Source organism: Tiliqua scincoides, chromosome 1 (genome assembly GCF_035046505.1).
Source record: "Tiliqua scincoides isolate rTilSci1 chromosome 1, rTilSci1.hap2, whole genome shotgun sequence".
Taxonomy (NCBI): domain Eukaryota; kingdom Metazoa; phylum Chordata; class Lepidosauria; order Squamata; family Scincidae; genus Tiliqua; species Tiliqua scincoides.
Window position 1 is genome coordinate 136445222 of NC_089821.1, and position 19879 is coordinate 136465100.

The following is a 19879-nucleotide window of genomic DNA, read 5'->3' on the forward strand; positions in this document are numbered from 1 at the left end:
TGACGCTTATTCATGAGTTTGGGACAGAGCCATTATTGTTAGCCTTTACCTGTTCACCCTATAACATCCTTTGGAGGGAAAAGAAGAGGGCTCTATTTCTTGAGACACAGATGTCTCATATACAAATATGACATATTGTATATGACTCAAGGGGGTAGGGCTGTGGAAAAGGAAAGGGGTTAGTAGGGAATGAAATGAAGTTGAATATATTTGTGGTTAAGGGTGGGCAGTAATTCACTTTACAATAGTAAAGTGTGTGCTGTAATGGTAAAATAAAGCTTACCCCCAGGAAGGAATCACATCTGAAGCAAATGGTGGAAGGCTGTTTAATGAGGGCCAGGAGAGAATTATAGAATGGCAGGGGACCCTGGTCTTTGAGCTTGGGGGCCCATTTGTGTTCCCTGGAACAAGTAAAGACTACTTTATAGATGATGAAAGAAATAATTGGTGTATATAGCGTGAGATAGTGAATATCCTACTTCTGGAGCATGTGTATCCGACTTCTGGAGCGTGTGGCCAAGGGGTGAAGTAGTAGCATACTCTGGGGCCCCAGTTTACACTGCAGATAAGTGGACAAAGTCTTTTTATCTAAGATAATGTTCAACAGTCTTCCCTCTCAGAGGTAAGGGAAGGTGCTTTCTTCTAAGGGTAAGTGATATGTCGGTGATCACGAGATATTTGTACTTGTGCAGAAAGAGCGCTCTCTCTGTCTGTCTGTCTGTCCGTGTGTAATAACGTGCATTCACGGTGGGGGCACAGAAGCTGCTTGACCTGGAAAGCAAAAGGGTGATCCTGTCAGATCTGACAGCAGGCATCACACTGGTGTGGCAATGATCTTGCCATAACCACGACCCTTGGCGCACCTGTAGAACAGCGGTGTGCGTGTGAACGTGCTCTGAGGACAATGGGGAGTGCGCAGTGGGTGCCAAGGGGGAGCTGTCTGCCAGGTGTGCGAGAGAACCGGCCCGCCGCCTGCGGTGCCCCCGACGCCAGCATGCCAGGAAGAACCGAAGGAAGTTGCCTCGGGCCACAGAGGAAGGGGGCGGGGGGGGGACTGGGGAAAGTTTGTCCCACGACTTCCCTTACCTTGAATGCCACCGGGAGCGTCTTGTTGCAGCGCCAGTGCGAGGGCAGCACGGAGCACAAGAAGTTGGGGCTGTCGGTGCGGACCAGCTCGGCGGGGTGGTCGGCGATGATCTCCACCATGGTGCGGTTGTCGTGCGGGCGCAGCCTGGGCACCGCCACTGCCGCCGCCTCCTGGTGTTGCTGCTGCTGCTGTTGCTGCTGCTGCTGCTGCTGCTGGGCTGCCGCCACCACCGGGCTGACTTCGCTCATCTTGCCGGGCTGCAGGCTGCTGGAAGGGGGGCTGAACCTCCGGCTGGTGCTGGGATCTACGGGAATACGCATCACAACAGCCACAAGTTAGCCAAGTTTGCAGGGGGTGCGGGGGGGTCGCTCGAGGAGGCGTCTGAGCGGGACCGGGGAGCGAGAGGGAGCGGGGGGGGGGGACGGAGAGAAGACGGGAGCCGGGGGGGCAAGGGAGGGGGTGCAAGCAGAAGGCGCTGCCGGAGGGCGCGCGGTGCGCGGCTTGGCGGGCTGCTCGTCTCGCTCGCTGCAAGCTCTGCCCGGGGCTGCGAGCGCGTCTCTTCCTTCCTGCTCAGAGTCTCTGCGCTCCTTCTGCTGCTCGCAGGGGCCGAGCCGGGAGATGAAGGCGCTTCCTGCCGCCGCCGCTCCTCGCAAGATGCGTCGCTTGCAAGTCCTGAGCGGGGGAGCTCAGAGCGAGCGGGCCGTGTCCTCCAGGGAGGTCTTCCACCGCCACCGCCACCCCTCCCGCCAAGCCAGGACGCCGGGGAGCTTCTCGCTTCTGCTGGGGGGGGGGATGAGCTGGGTGGCAGGGAGGCTTTTGCCCAGGCGTCTTCTCTCTGCGCAGGCTGCTCGCTCTCTCCTTCCGCACTCGCAGCCAGATCCTCGGGGTGGAGGAGGAGGGGGGGCCGACGGAGAAAGCAGTCAAAATAATAACAGTGGAGGCGCAACTTGGGAGGCTCCCGAGCAGGGCAGGAGCGAAAGGAGGGTCCGAACTTCCCGCTCCCGGGGAAGTGAACGGAGAGGGGTGAGAAGGCAGGAGGAGCAGGGGGCAAAGCTGTCCGTCGGGGGCTTTCTCAAGCGCGCCCGGGGGAGGCACTCGCTGGCCGGTGGGGGAGCCCCGCGCCTCTGGATGGTCTTTGCTGCTCCGGAGTGGAGGAGACTTAAGAAGAGAAAAGTTTGCCCCCCCCCCCGTTTCTGAATGAACAAGGCAGGCGAAGACAAAGTCAAACCTTCCAGTTTATCAGTTTAAAAAAAAACAAAAAACTTTTGCGGGGGTGATCTGGGGGAAAAGGGGGGAAAAGGCTGAAGCAGGAGGAGGAGGGAGGGAGGGAGCCGCTGTTGGTTTTCTGTCCTTTAGGGGGGCACCGGCGGCTGGAATTTCTAATGATTAGATGTTTGTGGTTTATATAGACAGGACTCTTCGGCGCAGGCGAGCATTATGCTGATGAGAGTCAGCAGCACGTGGTGTCTCCACCAGTCCTCAGGCTCCTGCAGCCGGGATGACTCTGTCCCTCTGCCCGCCTGGAAGAGAAGACGCTCCGCTCCTGCGGAACACTCAGGCGCCCCTGCTGAGAACGGGGCGGGGGGGTGCAAAGCCCAGGCCTCTACGGCTACTTTTGGGAGGGGGTCTCCCCCTTCTCGCTAACCCCTTTAGAAGTGGACGTCTTGACTGCGAACAAGGAAAACCCCCAGCCAGCCAGCCAGCCAGCCACCACGATCCGCTGCCAAAGTCATTCCCAGCTCTGGTCGTCGAAGACCTCACACTTCCTCTCCAATGATTGACGGCCCTTTTGAGGCTGGAGGAAGGGACGGGACGCGCCTGATCCCTTTGCTCTCTTGACACGCACAAAGGGCCCGTCTGAGTCAAAGCCACTGACCTGCCCAACAGCCAAAGAGGGGGGCCGCTCCCCAGAGCGGATTGCAACCTATCCAACCCTTTCCTGGGGCCTCCCAACTTCGAAGGTCCGGTTTGATGCTCCTGCACACAGCCCTCCTTCCTCCCATCCTAAGGAAACTTGGCCAGCGGGCGGTGTGTGCCACCAGCGCGGAAGGGAAAGAGATCCGCTAGGCTAGGAGACGCCGGGCTGGGGGTGAGGGTCTTTCTTTCTTTCTTTCTTTCTTTCTTTCTTTCTTTCTTTAGTGTTCTCAGGCAAACCACCGCCCCCCCCCTCGAGTTTGCAGCCGCAGAATACGCGCTCCGAAGCTTGCCATCGAGACCGTCACCCCAGCGAGGCACCAAATGCACCCGAGACCCCACACACGCGTGACTCCTCGGGTCGCCCCACTCCGGCCTCCCCTGGCACAATGAAAGCTGACGTTGCAAAAGTGCAGGGGACGAGCGAGGAGAAAGGCTCCTTCAGTCCGTTTCTGATCTACTCATCGCACAACCTTCCTCCAATTATTTGGCCACAGGAGACAAGAGGTGTTGACTGCCGCAACACTCTCACTGACAAGGCTGACACGTCTTCCCTGGTCGATTTCGATCCCCCCCCCCCAAGAACTAGTCCTTGAAGGGCACTGCCACGGCAGAACTTGTTTATGTTCACTTTCCTCTTTTGATCTACCTGTTCTGACTCCTGTTCTGAGTTCTGCGGCACATCGCTGTATCGCAGTGGTATTTTAAGCACTAGAACACACACTGTGCCCCTACAGTGTCTTGCCAGTCTCCTAGCAAATTATACCAATAGCTGCCCCAGGGCTTTTGGATCCAATGCAACTCTTGGAGAAGTGCACACTACACAGTCTGGTTGGCAAAACAGCCACACAGCGAAAGCAAAACATTCACAAATGAAACCACTATTTCTGATTAGCCTGATGATGTTTTTCCACATCGGTCCGAAAATATTGACTCGGAAGCAAGTCCTGTTTTTTCTTTTCTTTTTTAGGATTTACATGTATGTGTTACTGTCGGGTTTGTGTCATTAAATTATCCTACTATTTAACTGTATTGTGGATTCACTTTTGACGGTCTCTGATTTAGAAGCTTTGTATTGAAAGCATGAATTTATGCCACTGCGTGGAAAGTTAAAAAAATATCGTTATCAGGATTTCTAAATAAAATGGATATGCAGGCCTGCTTTGAGCAACCTGTGCAGAAATATAAACAGTATCCTCAACTAAAAAGAAAATTTTGGAAGCTGACGTTTAAGGAAGCTACTGGAAACTATCCCTGTATGGCCACTTAAAATAGACTGCAGTCATTTATAATGTGGAAATAAATTTTTCCACCAAATGCCTCCACAAAATTTTAGGCTTTTGGCAAAACTGATCTTCACTCTCCTTACAAAAATATCTCTCTGCTGAACACTTTACACGTTTAACAACAAGTTTCTGAATTCTGGAAGGAACCAGAGTATTTGTCTTTGAAGTATTATTAATACTGTGATTAAAATAACTTAGCCTTTTTTACTTGGATGTGTCACTGATTCAAATTTTCTAATTTTTTTTTTAATTTCCTAAGAACATTTAGGACTGCAGCTGTAATATTTATGGACATGAAGGCAGGCTATATGGATTTTACAGATATTGTTTGTTATGGTTTATTTAATCTGAGCCATAGATGTGGCTAAAAGGGCATACATGATAACTAGAAGATCCTTTGGCTTCTTTCAACTGTCACATCAAAAATTACCTGAAGAGAACATGCTAGAAGGTCAAAACGATTTAAAGTGAAAATCTCCAACTAGAAACTAGGCTTGATCTATTTAGTGGTGAAGAACCTGTGTGTCCTACTATGATTTAGGTCTTACTTTGATTTGAATAGGACAGAAAGAGACAAGCATTTTAACTCTCCCACTGAAACCAAAAAGATGTAAAAATACTTAACTGTGACTAGATTGTATCCAAATAGATAACTTCCATTTTTTTAAATAAAAGATTCATTAACCATTTTTTAAAATGAAATATATTTAATATATTATAGCAGTGGATGAATTTTTTTTTCTTCTAAATACACATTCATGAAAAACTTTAAATATCCTTTAACAGTTAAAATATGTACAGTACTAGACATCTCTTATCCTAACTACCAGAGTGAGATTTTAAAAGGTTCTATTTTGAAAGTCTCTGCAGTGGCTCACAGAGGTACAACATGAATTACTGTGCAACTTTTATTTTGTCAATACACAACCAATTTACCAATAGAATAAGAAGAGCAAAGATACTTATTTGTGTATCATTCTCTAGAAACAATGCCACTCCATATGCCCAATTTCACACTCATTGTTTTCACATCCATTTATTGGTTCAATGTGTTGAGCAAGTATTATACAGTTTCAACATATTCTAATGCACACAAAAAAACAAACCTTCAATGGGTAATAAGTTTAAAGTACATATTTACCAGGGATGGCCAAGTCCAGCATGACTTGACTCAAATCAAGTCATGAGTCTCCACCCCCATGACTTGACAACGAGTTCTAACAGGCAGACTTCCTGAGTCACCGGGAGCATTTTGGCAACTCAAAAAGACTGAATTCATGAGTCTTTCCCTTTAAAAAGCCAACTGTGCCTCCACTGGCAGAAAAAAAGGAGCTGCTGCCAGGGTGTGTGCATGTGCGCATGTGTGTGTTAGAGTTTTTAAACACTCCTCTGATGTCCCCATCCCATCTGTAAACAAGGCGGAAGGGGATGGGACAGACTGCATGAGAGTCGGGACAGAAGCAGCAAGAGGGAAGAGGGTCACATGCAGCAGCTGAGAGGCTTACCAGTATGACCCAATCCTTTGCTGCTGTACTAAGAAGTAGTCCCACTGTAGCTGGTCATTCAGTGAGGCTTCCTTCTCCCAAGTAACAACTGAGCCCACAGGAGCTATAAGGTTGGAAAGCGTGATTGCTACAAACCACCTACCATCCAGCCAATTCTAAGGTAAAAACCCCCTTGGGCTCCTCCTCCTGCCATACCACACCCAAAGAAAAAAATCATACTACCCATCCTTCATCCAATGATAATCAGTTCCTTCAGAAATGGACAAGAGAGCCTGTTCCCACCCACCCCCCATGCAAAAGCAAAACTTTAACCCTTCCCTGTTTCCTGGCTGGAACTTCCCTGCTGCTTGCCCAGTCTGAATGATGGCCCCATGAGGGCTTGATGCCCTCAAAAAAGTAAGCAAGCACACCCAGCATAGGTAAACCCAAGTCTGTATGTGTGGGGACCAAGTGCAAAGTCAGTGGCCTCAGACTCAAGTCAGGGCCAGAGTCATTGGTGCAGGTGACTTGAGTGTACACAAGTCAGCAAAAGACATGTTTTTGCAACTTAGACTTGAGTCATCTGACTCAAGTTCCCATCCCTGATATTTACTATTCCATCGGTTATTTTGCATCATTCTAGCCATATAATAAATTACTGTTATAATTAAATCTTCCTCATGTAATGTCTGCGTTCTGACAATTTGTAATACATTCAGCACTCAATATTAGGCTAAGAAATGGCAACATATAGTTAGACTGACCTTGTTTGAAAAGAACTCGGGGGTAAATCATCCAACATTTTCAGAATGGCATGGCCATGACCAGTACTAAGGTGCTTTTTCTGGTCATGAGTTGACCAGTGACCAGAACCTGTTGATATCTCATATATAGGCAATTATTTAGAACAGTGTTTTCCAAACTGTGGGTCGATATCTCATATATAGGCAACTATTTAGAACAGTGTTTGCCAAACTGTGGGTCGCAACCTGATTTCTAGTGGGTTCTAGTGGGAAGCTAAGCAGAGCTTCCAATGTAAACACAGAGGATGGCAAGATCAGATAACTAATTGCCTCAAGCCCTGAGCCTATTCAAACAGCAGATAGCTGCTAATTACTGTGCAAACAGCTCAAATTCTGGAGTTTGAAAGATAGCTGCTAATTGCCTGTGAAAGAACTCAGCAACTATTTTGCAAACTACAGGAGCTAACTGCCCTGCAAAGAGCTCAGTTTCTGTAGTTTGCAAGGAGCTGAGCTCCCACAGTTTGCAAGAGTGTGCAAATATAGAGAGATAAATGTGTCTTAATTGATGTCCCTAATAAAGAATTTTTTAAAAAAAATCTAGAAGATTTTGTATTTTTTTATTTTTCTTGAAAGAAAGGGAAAGGCAGGAGAGCATTCATTAAAGTTCTTTAGGGTTGCCTCACTAAGAGAAATGGACTGAATTTTTTGTAAATAAATAAATAAATATTTTTTTTCTAAATCTTTTTTTTTTTTTAAGCCTTGTAAACCTAGGTGGGTCCCAACAGAGTGTCATTTTTTAAAGTGGGTGCTAAAACGTTTGGGAACCACTTAGAAGTTACAAAATTTTTTGTATTATGTGTATATTATGCTACATTATGCAATATGATATTTTAATTTAGTAATTTTTGGTGCTATTTAGATTGCTTTATTGATTGTAATTGCTACCCTGAAAGCTATTCCCCCCCCCTTAAGGCTACAATGTAAATTTTGTAAATTAAATGCTTTTGCTAAAAATGATGTGAAATCACTTCAATTGCATTAGTGACTATCTTCACCTACCAGTAATCATTTGGAATAACAAGCTCCATAGGCTGGGATACAAGGCTGTGGCCATTTGTTTTAGGGCCTTTGATCTTGCCCCATTGATTTACAATCTTGGTGCATATCCTGAAATAAGCAAATAAGACATGATCCACACAAAATTAAGCACTTAAAAATACCAATAATTTCAATGAGAATTGAATTCAATTCATGCATATCTGTGCCAACTGAAATCAACATAACTTGCATTGACTTTGCATTGGCTGGATCATGCCCATTATATCTTAGCATCATAAAATGCTGCATAAAATGCATTATGCATAAAATGCTGCCTAAAAAAGCATCATAAAATGCTTAGCATCATGCCCATTATATCTTAGCATCATAAAATGCAAGTGTTTCAAATTGGTGAATATTGCATTTAAAATGACATATTTAATTGTTGGAGCAGTGATTCATTCATAAAAGAGTGTTGGCTTTAGACCAGAAACATTTAGGTGTGAACCCTCACTAACCTTGAAGTGTTACCTTGAAGTGTAACCTTGAACCCTCACCCAAACCTACCTTTGCATGATTGTCATGAAGAAAAAAAGCAAACAAATTTCCATGTATATTATCCTATAGTACCCAGAGCCGCTTAGAGGACAATGCAAATGTGATAAACAACTCATATAGAGTCAATGGCATTCAAGTTTTATTTTCCAGAAACAACAACCTCTGGCCTTCATGCTGCAATTGTTACTTGGCCATGGGGAAAAAAAAAAATTATACACATGTGCAGAAGCATTTTCTTTATTGTTTAAGTGATTCAGGTTAAGGCCTAATATTGAAAAAATGTTCCTGGGCTGAGCACTTGCTTAAATGTCAGGTCCTATTAATACTCACTACTACCTAGAATTTTGAGCTGTGTTTTTCAACCAGCCATTGTATAATCTCCATTATTCCTGAACATCTACTCTTGGAAAAGTGTTACCCTTTTACTCAACTGACATCACTGAGATGAATGTAGACTACACAATATACCCTTTGAAACATATTTTAAAATGCTAATAAACTGGTCACCAAATATCGACAACGAACTTGAACTTGTTTTCAGTTGTGTGCATGGTATAATTTGAACTTCTTCCATTATAGACCTTCAGCAGCACCACAAATGTTCTCAAAAATAGTTCCAGAGCTAAGGTTACAATCCTACACACCAGAAAATCCCACTGAATTCAATGGGGCTTACTTCTGAGTAGCCATGCATAGGATTGCACTGCAAATCTGTTTCACCCCCCCAATTGTCATATGCCAGGACAGACTATTTTTTTCCTGAAAAGTCTCAAATAAATTGAAGGCAATTTTTAAGAGAAAGTTACTGTATCCATGGTGACTTTTCATAGCTAGCTATAGCTATTCTTATTTTATAGTAGATAAAATATTTCATATACCTTGAATCAGAGTCAGAATCAGAATTATTTATTTATTTATTGTAAGTAATAAAAATGACCCCCAAACATTTATCTCTCTGTATTTACTCATGCTTGTATGCTTGCAAACAGCAGGAGCTGAGCTCTTTGCAGGGTAATTAGCAGCTACAGGATCTGATTTTTGCATAGCCTCAGGGCTTGAGGCAATTTGTTATCTGATCTTTCCATCACTCTTTGGTGACCCACCAAAAATCAGGTTGCAACCTACCAGTGGGTCCTGACTCACAGTTTGGGAACCACTGCAATAGACAATGAACTTTTCCAGCAGAAGAACTGAAATCTCACTGTGGTACAGTACTAAGATTTTCACACATATAGGCTGCAATCCTATGCACACTTTCCTGGGAGTAAGACTCACTGAACACAATGGGCTTACTTCTGACTAGACATGCATAGGATTGTGCTGATCATGTTTGTTACAATATCACAGGGAGTTTGTATCAGTATCTGTTTGAGGAAAATAGTTGTGAGGACCAGAGAAGATATCCACTTCAATGAGGAAGAACACACACTGCAACACTAGGTTCAAAAGGGAGCACTATGAGTTGCCTGGTAAAGCGCAGTTCCCACTTTCCTACTGGGAAAGAGCAGTGCAAATGGAAAAGAAGTGGAAAAAGAACAGAAACATATATCAGACCCTGAAACAGAGCCCTGATTGAGACTCCCATAGCATCCCATGCCTGACCTTAATGAGAAAGTAGATCCTACTGCTGCCACTTTTATTGAAGGGTCTGACGAAGCGGGCCCTGGGATTAGTGAGATCCCTCAGCCAGTGCCCAATCTGACTGACCCCTGACATCAGCCAAGCTAAATGGCAACAGTAGTTTCAGATGAAAAAAGGGGGAGGGCAGCAAAACTATCTAAGAGGTCTCCCTGTCCAGCCAGTAACAGCCTAATCAGAGTTGAAAGAGAAACTAGTGATGGGCCTTTGTAGACTTCTAGGGCCCTGCATGCCCTGTCTGCCCACATACAACACACCCAGAGATCTGACAAAGATTCTATGTGACACAGTAGCTGAGTGGACTATCACAGGCCCAATATGCAGAAGTCACAAGTTTGATCCCTGGCTGCAGGCTCCCAGAAGAATGGGCTTGAGGGGAAAAGACACATGCAGACCCAACACAGGAGATTGAGAGACCCAGTCAGTGACTGGAACATGAACCAATGGTCTCATTTTAATAATTCTAACATTTTGAACTTCCATGTCTCTTTGCATACTGCCTGCCCACATCCTTATCTGAGCTAACTAGGGGCCCAATCCTATCCAATTTTCCAGCACCGGTGCAGCTGCAATACAGCCACAAGGTAAGGGAACAAAAGTTCCCATACCTTAAGGAGCCCTCTGTGACTGCTGCCCCACCACTAGATGCAGTGTATGCCCCATTGGCACAGCAGCATCGGCATTGGAAAATTGGATAGGATTGGGCCCTAGGTCTCCCTGTGTTCATTTGGTTGACAGTTAGTGTCTGAGGGTTAATTCTCAAGCGCTTTGTTTCCGCACTGTCCAATGAACACTCGAGACAACAGATATGGGAGAAAGGGCAACTTTATTTCATGTTACCAAGAGAAGCAGAGGCTGAGACCTGCAGCATCCGAGGCAGCAAAAGCCCCTGTGCTGCGGGGAGGGACCTCTGGGCGGTACCAGAAAACCTCTGCCCCCAGGCAGGCATGCACCCGACTCCAAGTCGCGCCCCGCTGCTGGGACAGCGCGTCTCATCCATGTCTATCCTTTAAGGGGAAGGCAGCCGGACCGCAGACTGCACCACCTCGAGCCTCTGAGCCTCTGAGGTGTGCCCCGCGGTCCCGGCCAGGGCCCCGTCTACGTCCTCGTGCCGCCAAGCCCCTGAGGACTGAAATAGGGTTCTGCCCTGCCTATGCCGCCTGAAGGTGCATGCCAAAGTCCCATTCACGCCTCCTAACCCGCACCACCTGCCCTCTTAAAGTGACCAATGGCAGCTTGCAAACGGGGGGGATGTAACCCCCAGGCCCATAACAGTCTGGGGTAGGCGAAAAAACTGCCTGCCCTTGGCCAATCTTGGCAGGCAGCAAAAAATTCCTACCCGGCCCCAAACGGCGACCAATTAAACTCAGACTGCCTCTAGGGCGGGCAGGCAGGTATTCCCATGGTGCCCACGTGCACAAGGAGGAAGAGGGCTGGGTCTCGTCCCCTTTTACAAGGTCCACCGTGGCTGCCAGACCCCGCGCCCTTCACCTCCCCCTTGAGAGGGGCTGGACTCTCGTGTCCCGGCCAGGCCAAACAAACTCCGACCACCTCTTTAATTGGGTGATCGGGATAGTATTATCAAACTATCATCACCACCACATGGCAGCAACACAGCTTATTTTCATTGTTCCAGTGGGGGTTGGAATGAGGAGGACATCGTTATTCCTCTGCATTACCCTTACTGGTGCACCAGAGGCAAGGCTATGGATGAGATGCTATTCTCAGATGCATATCCACCCACTATAGTGGAAAATTCTCTGTTCTTTTCCCCTATAGGTCCCCCATTGTGAAAACATAATAGGTGTGCAAGTAGGTATTAAGACATTCAGACCTCCAAACAGTGAATGGAAGGGCTATCTTGAAAAGAAAATAGGTCTTGGGGCACTCAAGAATCCTGGACTAAATACTCATATTTGTTATTTACCATGGAGGAGTAAATTTTTAAAGAACCATGCAGGCCTAACACCATGAGAACCTGATAGATCATATCCTTCTTACTATTTGATAAAATGCACACAGAGGCTGCTATCCTATATACTTGGAGTAAATTCCACTGAAAATAGTGGGACTTGCTTCTGAGCAACCATGAATGGGACTGCACTACACTGACAAGAAACCAGAATAATTAGATGTTTAGAACAAAGAGCATGTAAAAATCTTCAGACGTTACAATGTATCCCTTGGAAATGCTACACAGTCAGTTTCAGATATTTAAACTAGTGAAAATGGAACCCATTATTGTATTAATTTAGAAGGGAGTATCAAAGGTGGATGGATCCCAGATGCAAAGATCTGTGCAGGAGGAGAAAGGAGAGATATAAATATTTTAAATAAGCAACTAACCAGAAACACTATAGCAAGGTGGAACTTTGACACATGCTTTATAAAGTCTTCACAGCATCACTTATCATGGATTAACAAGTGCAAAATGGTGACTTGGATGTTGTATCTACAGTATTTGTCATTAGGTTACATTACAACAAAAATCCAATGAATCCTTCCTATTCTTATGCATTCTGGATGGCAATTTCAGCAGCAATGGATGTGATAATTGTGAGAACTACCAAACACATTGTTTTGAATCCTTTTTTAAAGTTATTGTTGATGGCTTTTGAGGGGGGCTGCCTTTTGATATAAAAACTTCTTATTCCATATCTCATTAGAAGCACAGACTTGAAAGGAAAATGATGTGAAAATGGCAGGAATCCTATCCAAACTTATCTGAGAGTAAGCTCCCCTGTCTACAGTGAAACTTATGTTTGAGTAGCTTGCATACGATTGGGCTCTGATGCACAAGAAAGAACATATGTTTTGCACAATCAAATTGATTGTGCATAAAGATTCTCAGACAATTTTCCTCCTGGAAACTTCAGTTCACTTTAAATAATTTACTTTCTTGGGGTTTCACAAATTAAAATATTTTCTATAGCTCAGTAGTAAGTTATTTTGATACAATTTATAAGAGAGTATAAAGTTGCAACCCTTTTATAACCAAGAGGATTAAATTAGCTTAAATTCAAGTATTTTGGCTCCCTTGGGTTTATTCTCCCTGGGAATTACATCATGTTCTAAATCCAAAGGAGTAAGTTCAATTGAATTGAATGGAAATCACTTTTAAACAATGTGTAGAGTGTGGAACAAAAGTCACAAATGAGAAAAATAAAATTTGACAATGTCTTGTGAACCTATGAGTACAGTTGCCAAATACAATTAGCATCTGAGCATGAATTCACATTGGGTGAATTGATTAAGCTCAACTTTGTTTAACAGATACTCATTTTTGGTCTAACCATGATGCTGTACAATGATGCTGGCAAAACTAAAAGTGAAAAGGAGTAGCTTAGACTACATGGCAAGCTGCTTCAGAATCAAATGCTGTTTTACAGAAATGTTTGTGTTTGATATGTAAGCTATATGGTACACATTAAAGGCACAGCTTGTTTGGGATAAAAATGGCAGCAACATATATCACATAGCTAATTTGTAGATTCATTAGAAAATGGGAAAATGTTGCAAGGACAGATAATTTTTGTATTAAGGATATTTTATCAGGTCATCACAAGCCTGCAAGATTTTCCAACAGATCTCAAACAACTGATATCCAGAGGTGACTCTGCATTTAATATTGTGCGGTAGTCAGGACCTGGTTAGAGATGTTAATATTACTGAGCCATTGGGGAACAGTTATCATGCTGCAATCCGTTTCAACATGCACGTCAGGGGAAGAATACCAGGCAAATCTCTCACAAAAACCCTTGACTTCCGACGAGCGGACTTCCCTCAAATGAGGAGGCTGGTTAGAAGGAGGTTGAAAGGAAAGGTAAAAAGAGTCCAGTCTCTACAGAGTGCATGGAGGCTGCTTAAAACAACAATAATAGAGGCCCAGCGGAAGTGTATACCGCAAAGGAAGAAGGGCTCCACTAAGTCCAGGAGGGTGCCCGCATGGCTAACCAGCCAAGTTAGAGAGGCCATAAAGGAAGCTTCCTTCCATAAATGGAAGTCTTGCCCTAATGAAGAGAATAAAAAGGAACATAAACTGTGGCAAAAGAAATGTAAGAAGGTGATACGGGAGGCCAAGAGAGACTATGAGGAACACATGGCCAGCAGCATTAAGGGGAATAATAAAAACTTCTTCAAATATGTTAGAAGCAGGAAACCTGCCAGAGAAGCGGTTGGCCCTCTGGATGGTGAGGTAGGGAAAGGGGAAATAAAAGGAGGCTTAGAGATGGCAGAGAAATTGAATGAGTTCTTTGCATCTGTCTTCACAGCAGAAGACCTCAGGCAGATACCGCTGCCCGAATGGCCTCTCCTGACCAAGGAATTAAGTCAGATAGAGGTTAAAAGAGAAGATGTTTCAGACCTCATTGATAAATTAAAGATCAATAAGTCACTGGGCCCTGATGGCATCCACCCAAGAATTATTAAGGAATTGAAGAATGAAGTTGCTGATCTCTTGACTAAAATATGCAACTTGTCCCTCAAAATGGCCACGGTACCAGAGGATTGGAGGACAGCAAATGTCACGCTGATCTTTAAAAAGGGAAAGAGGGGGGACCTGGGAAATTATAGGCCAGTCAGCCTCACATCTATACTGGGTAAGATGGTGGAATGCCCCATCAAAGATAGAATCTCAAAACACATAGACGAACAGGCCTTGCTGAGCATGGCTTCTGTAAGGATAAGTCTTGCCTCAAACCTTTTAGAATTCTTTGAAAAGGTCAACAGGCATGTGAATGCAGGAGAACCCGTGGACATTATATATCTGGACTTTCAGAAGGCGTTCAACATGGTCCCTCACCAAAGGCTACTGAAAAAACTCCACAGTCAGGGAATTAGAGGGCAGGTCCTCTCATGGATTGAGACCTGGTTGAAGACCAGGAAACAGAGAGTGGGTGTCAATGGGCAATTTTCACAATGGAGAGAGGTGAAAAGCGGTGTGCCCCAAGGATCTGTCCTGGGACCGGTGCTCTTCAACCTCTTCATAAATGACCTGGAGACAGGGGTGAGCAGTGAGGAGGCTAAGTTTGCAGACGTCACCAAACTTTTCCGAGTGGTGAAGACCAGAAGTGATTGTGAGGAGCTCCAGAAGGACTTCTCCAAACTGGCAGAATGGGCAGCAAAATGGCAGATGCGTTTCAATGTCAGTAAGTGTAAAGTCATGCACATTGGGGCAAAAAATCAAAACTTCACATATAGGCTAATGGGTTCTGAGCTGTCTGTGACAGATCAGGAGAGAGATCTTGGAGTGGTGGTGGACAAGTCGATGAAAGTGTCAACCCAATGTGCGGCGGCAGTAAAGGCCAATTCTATGCTTGGGATCATTAGAAAAGGTATTGAGAACAAAACAAAGGTATTGAGAACAAAACAGCTAATATTATAATGCCGTTGTGAAAATCAATGGTAAGGCCACACCTGGAGTATTGTGTCCAGTTCTGGTCACCGTATCTCAAAAAGGATATAGTGGAAATGGAAAAGGTGCAAAAGAGGGCAACTAAGATGATCGCTGGGCTGGGGCACCTTCCTTATGAGGAAAGGCTACAGCGTTTGGGCCTCTTCAGCCTAGAAAAGAGACGCCTGAGAGGGGACATGATTGAGACATACAAAATTATGCATGGGAAGGATAAAGTGGATACAAAGATGCTCTTTACACTCTCACATAACACCAGAACCAGGGGACATCCACTAAAATTGAGTGTTGGGAGAGTTAGAACAGACAAAAGAAAATATTTCTTTACTCAGCATGTGATCGCTCTGTGAACTCCTTGCCACAGGATGTGATGACGGCTTCCGGCCTGGATGCCTTTAAAAGGGGATTGGACAAGTTTTTGGAGGAAAAATCCATTACGGGTTACAAGCCATGAGGTGTATGTGCCAACTTCTGATTTTAGAAATGGGCTATGTCAGATGCAAGGGAGGGCACCATGATGCAGGTCTTTTGTTATCTGGTGTGCTCCCTGGGGCATTTGGTGGGGCTGCTGTGAGATACAGGAAGCTGGACTAGATGGGCCTATGGCCTGATCCAGTGGGGCTGTTCTTATGTTCTTATGAGATCCATTGCAGTATGCTGATGGTTCCCCAAGTCTTTTATCAGTGTGCCTCTGAAACTATTTGACATGTATGTAAAACTGCTTCCCACCCTACTGACTGTGGTGAACATATGCAAAGAAAGATAGGGCTCTCCTGTCATAGTTAGGTAGAAGGGGGGATTTTGGCACAGAGGCGAGACTAGGCGTTAGGTTTCGCAGGTGGTTCAACGTGTAAGCAGATCCTTCCCCTCACTTCTGAAACCATTCTAGGCAGTGAGAGAAACATGAAGGAGATGCCTCCATGGTGCTCTTGCTGCCTGGAATGGCCTCAAAGGTGAGGGGGAGGGGTCGCTTACGCAGTCATATGATTGATTGATAAATAAATAAATAAATAATACATGAGCGCCCTGGATCCTGCGGAGTGGAGCTCCACGGATCCTCCTCCCTTCCTCTCCCCGGCATACCTCCGTCTGCCCTCTCTCCTCCCCCCCCCGCCAGCTTCCCCCTCACCGGAACACCTCCTCCCCATCCACATCCCAGCCCCCACCTACTGTGCTGCTGATCGGCGGACCAGGAGACCGCTGAGCTGTGGGAGCTGGGCGACCGCCCGGCACTAGCCCAGCACTGGCTGGTGCTGGCCTAGCACCGGCAGGAGCCCAGCGGTGAGCCCCACAAACGTGCCTTACAGCACATTTGTGACACATGCGACTGCACGTTTGCGACTGAGCACAGGATTGGGCTCTAAATCTAATAGTTAAGACTCAAGCCTGCTCCCATGTGCAGACTCACAGCCATTCATTGTATAGACCCAGTACTGGGGGTGGAGGGGAAGCATCCTCTTACCTTTTCTGACAGTCCTCTTAGAGCCCAGTTCTAAGGTCTCAAACTGCTGGTGCTGAGTGTCGCAAATGTGCCATAAACAGGGTGACCAGATGCCATGGAGGACAGAGTGCCTATACCCTTAACCATTGTATAGAACAGGGAATTTTGGCAGGTGCAGGTCAACATGGAAGGGTTTAAAAAGCTGCACCTGCCAAAGTTCCCTCTGTTTTACAATGGTTAAAGGTATAGGCACTCTGTCCTCCATGGCATCTGGTCACCCTGGCTGAAAAGCAGGTTTAAGGCACACAGAGAGGAGGGAGCACTGGCCCTCAGTGCCAGAAGGAGGAGGACGTTGAGCTGCTGGTCGTATGTAGAACTGCCGGTGCAGCTTTTCAGGGTGGGGAAAGGCATTCCAGGATGGGGGCAGGAGAGGGCGAGGCAGGGAGGGACTGGCCCAGGAGGGGGGTGGGATCAGCAGAGACCTCTTCCACTGGATCCTATCCCCTGTTTGGGGCTGCATAGCCCAATGGGGCTTCTCTTCTCTGCACCTGAAAAATAACTGGCGCAGATTTGAGCAGCCTCATTACGGCGGGCTGAGGTTTCCTTAAGGTAAGGGAACACAAGTCCCCTTCCCCTGAGGAGACGTCTGGCGGCCTAACTGGCCTTACTGGATACATTGGTAGCCATTTTGGTGCTGCTGCACCCAGCAGCACCGGGGAGGACAGGATTGGGCTCCCCATGATTGTTAGTAGAAGGCTATAAGAAAGGAACTTTATTTGGCTAACATTGGGGGAAGAAAGGAAGTAGAGCTTGTGGATTTCATTACATATCCTCCCTCCACTTTCCCCTCTGCATTTGAGCACAGTAGAGGTCCATCTGGAATTCTGCTCCTTGGTCACTCTTGAACAGGAATGTCGAACTCGTTTCATACAGAGTGCCAGTCAGCATTCATTATGCCTGCTGAGGGCCGTAAGTGACATTACTGAGCAGAAAGTGACATCATTATGTAGATTATGGCCAGAAAGAAGCACTTTGTACTCGCATAGAAACTCATTAGCTGCAAATGACAGAAGAGAAAATGTGCAAATCTTGTTCACATTTTTAAGACATGAGAGATCCCAATTATAACAGGGGCCAGATAAATTGCTTCCAGGGGACATATTTGGTCTGCAGACCTTATGTTTGACGCCCTTACTCTAGAATGTAATTTGAACAGAACTGGCTTTTATAGCTAATATCTGATGACTTTTTGTCCATCTGCTTTGAATAAGGACATGATAGCTGGTAGCTTATTTTTAAAAACATACCCACTGTTAATCCCTAAGTAGGAGCTCCACTCACAAATGTGCATATTGCACTGTCACACCATGCATGGAAGAAGACTATGGCTATTTAGTGGTGAGACACTGTACACAACCTTGAGGACAAATTTGTTTTCCACTTTCCTATTACAATATTTCAATTTTCCAGGCCTATGCATTGAAAACATGTTCCGGGACTTAATCCTAATCTCTCAAACTTTAAATATAGCCAGGGGGAAGACAAACTGCAGCAAGCTTACCATACAACAGGCAGCCCAATCCTAAAGCCAGCAGCTCTGCTGGGTGCAGCAGCGCCAAAATGGTGACCACTGCATCCAGCGGCACTGCCAAGTGACACCCTCCACAATGGGGCTTCTCACATCTGCACCGAATTGAGACATGAGAGACTGGTGCAGACATGAAAGACTCAGGATACAGTAGAGCAGAGCTCCGCCAGTCTCACTTGCCTCCCGACCTGGTTCCTCCCCCTCCCCCTTCTGCCCACTCCCTGCCTACCCCTTCCCCAAAACTCCTTACTGCTGGCCAGTGCTGTTGGAACGCCAGCTGGCCCTCAATGTGGTACTGAGGCTCAGTGCCAGTGGCCAGCACAAGCAGCCTCTCCTCTCCAGCTGCCAAGGACATGCCTTACAGCATATTTGTGACACCCAGTGCCAGAGCTGAGAGAATTCAGGATTGGGCCCTAAATCAGAAACTGCATGCTTTCCCCACCACCACCACCACAGTAGTTTGTCCAAAATATACATCAAAGGAGCTGCATGTTGGGCAGGTAAAACTGAATTACTGCAAGGAGAGAAATCTCTGCCAGAATGTAGAACCAAGCATTTGAAACTGATATATGCTGCAATTTAGCATGTGCACATGCAACATTTTTCTATAATTACTCGGCCAGAAAATTAAATAAAATTGAATGCAGAAAACCTCTATAATTCCTACAGTATTCCCAGATTGTTTCTATGGTGACAGTAAAATGTTAGTAACAGCAAAGCAGGCCAACAAATAGAACAAAATATTAGGTATAAAACAGAATCCACCCATATAAGGTATTAACAAAAACAGCAGAACCTTCATGGATCATCAACAAACAGGAGTATGTGGATGAAAGGGAGGGGGACATGATTTGTTGATCACCAAGTTAATTGTCCATGTTGGTATTTGCCTTGACTTTCTGGTAGAGGCAAACAAATCATTCTGTCCAAATATAGATGCCTTATTTTCAGTTGTGAAATTTACAGAGGTTCTGGCTGTTCTTCAGAGCATGGAGGATTTCTTGATCTAAGCAGCTGGAATGCTTTATTTTCAAAATTATTGGTTAATAACTGGTCTTTCCCTATCCAAGGTGTATAAAGCCCCTTAATATCAATGCATAGTATTGAAATAAAACCCCTTAGTATCAATGGACCAATGAAGCACAAGCATCTCATGTTACAATGGTTCATGTTCCTTTAATGACTCTGTTGACAGGATGGAGACATTTTTGTGGTGTGATGAATTCACCCAGTCTCCTGTTGTGTTTTCCTCATATGCTTTGGAAATTCTCTGTGATGCTATAGCCCTTACTCAGACAGCAGCTTTGTTATCATATAGGCTTTGTGTTTAAGTGACACCTCAGCAGTACTGAAATTCCGATGTGATTAATGTAAATTACATGCTATGTAGCAGGAAAATAAAAACTCCTGCTTTTTATTTTCCTTTTTCACTCTTTATGCTTTGCAGAGCAATAAGAGTAAAAACAAATGACAGAGAAAATCAGGTCTATCCTAATGTGAAATTTGGTACACATTATGGTTTGAGCCCACTCCAGTGTGTGGAAATTCTGAGACAGCTCATAATGACCTAAGTATCTTAAAGATGACCTTCAGGGGTAGAAGAATGTTTGTGGCCTTTTTTTTGGTGCTTTATGATGGGTAATGAAAGCCTGACATTATTAAATGGAAAAAAGTCCTATAAAGTTTAGAAAG

General features: G+C 45.4%; 1 protein-coding gene across 5 annotated transcripts in view; it reads right to left on the reverse strand.

Moving 5' to 3' along the window:
• Positions 1-19879, reverse strand: part of RUNX2 (RUNX family transcription factor 2) — a 233639-nt gene that overhangs the window by 141969 nt on the left and 71791 nt on the right. For 2 of the 5 annotated variants that reach the window (XM_066637208.1, XM_066637293.1), the window contains exon 2: positions 1087-1391. In XM_066637208.1, the coding sequence (XP_066493305.1) occupies positions 1087-1391 (305 nt within the window). Of the gene's footprint in view, positions 1-1086; positions 1408-19879 lie in introns of those variants that run through there. The other 3 variants (XM_066637523.1, XM_066637374.1, XM_066637448.1) reach the window with 3 other exon arrangements.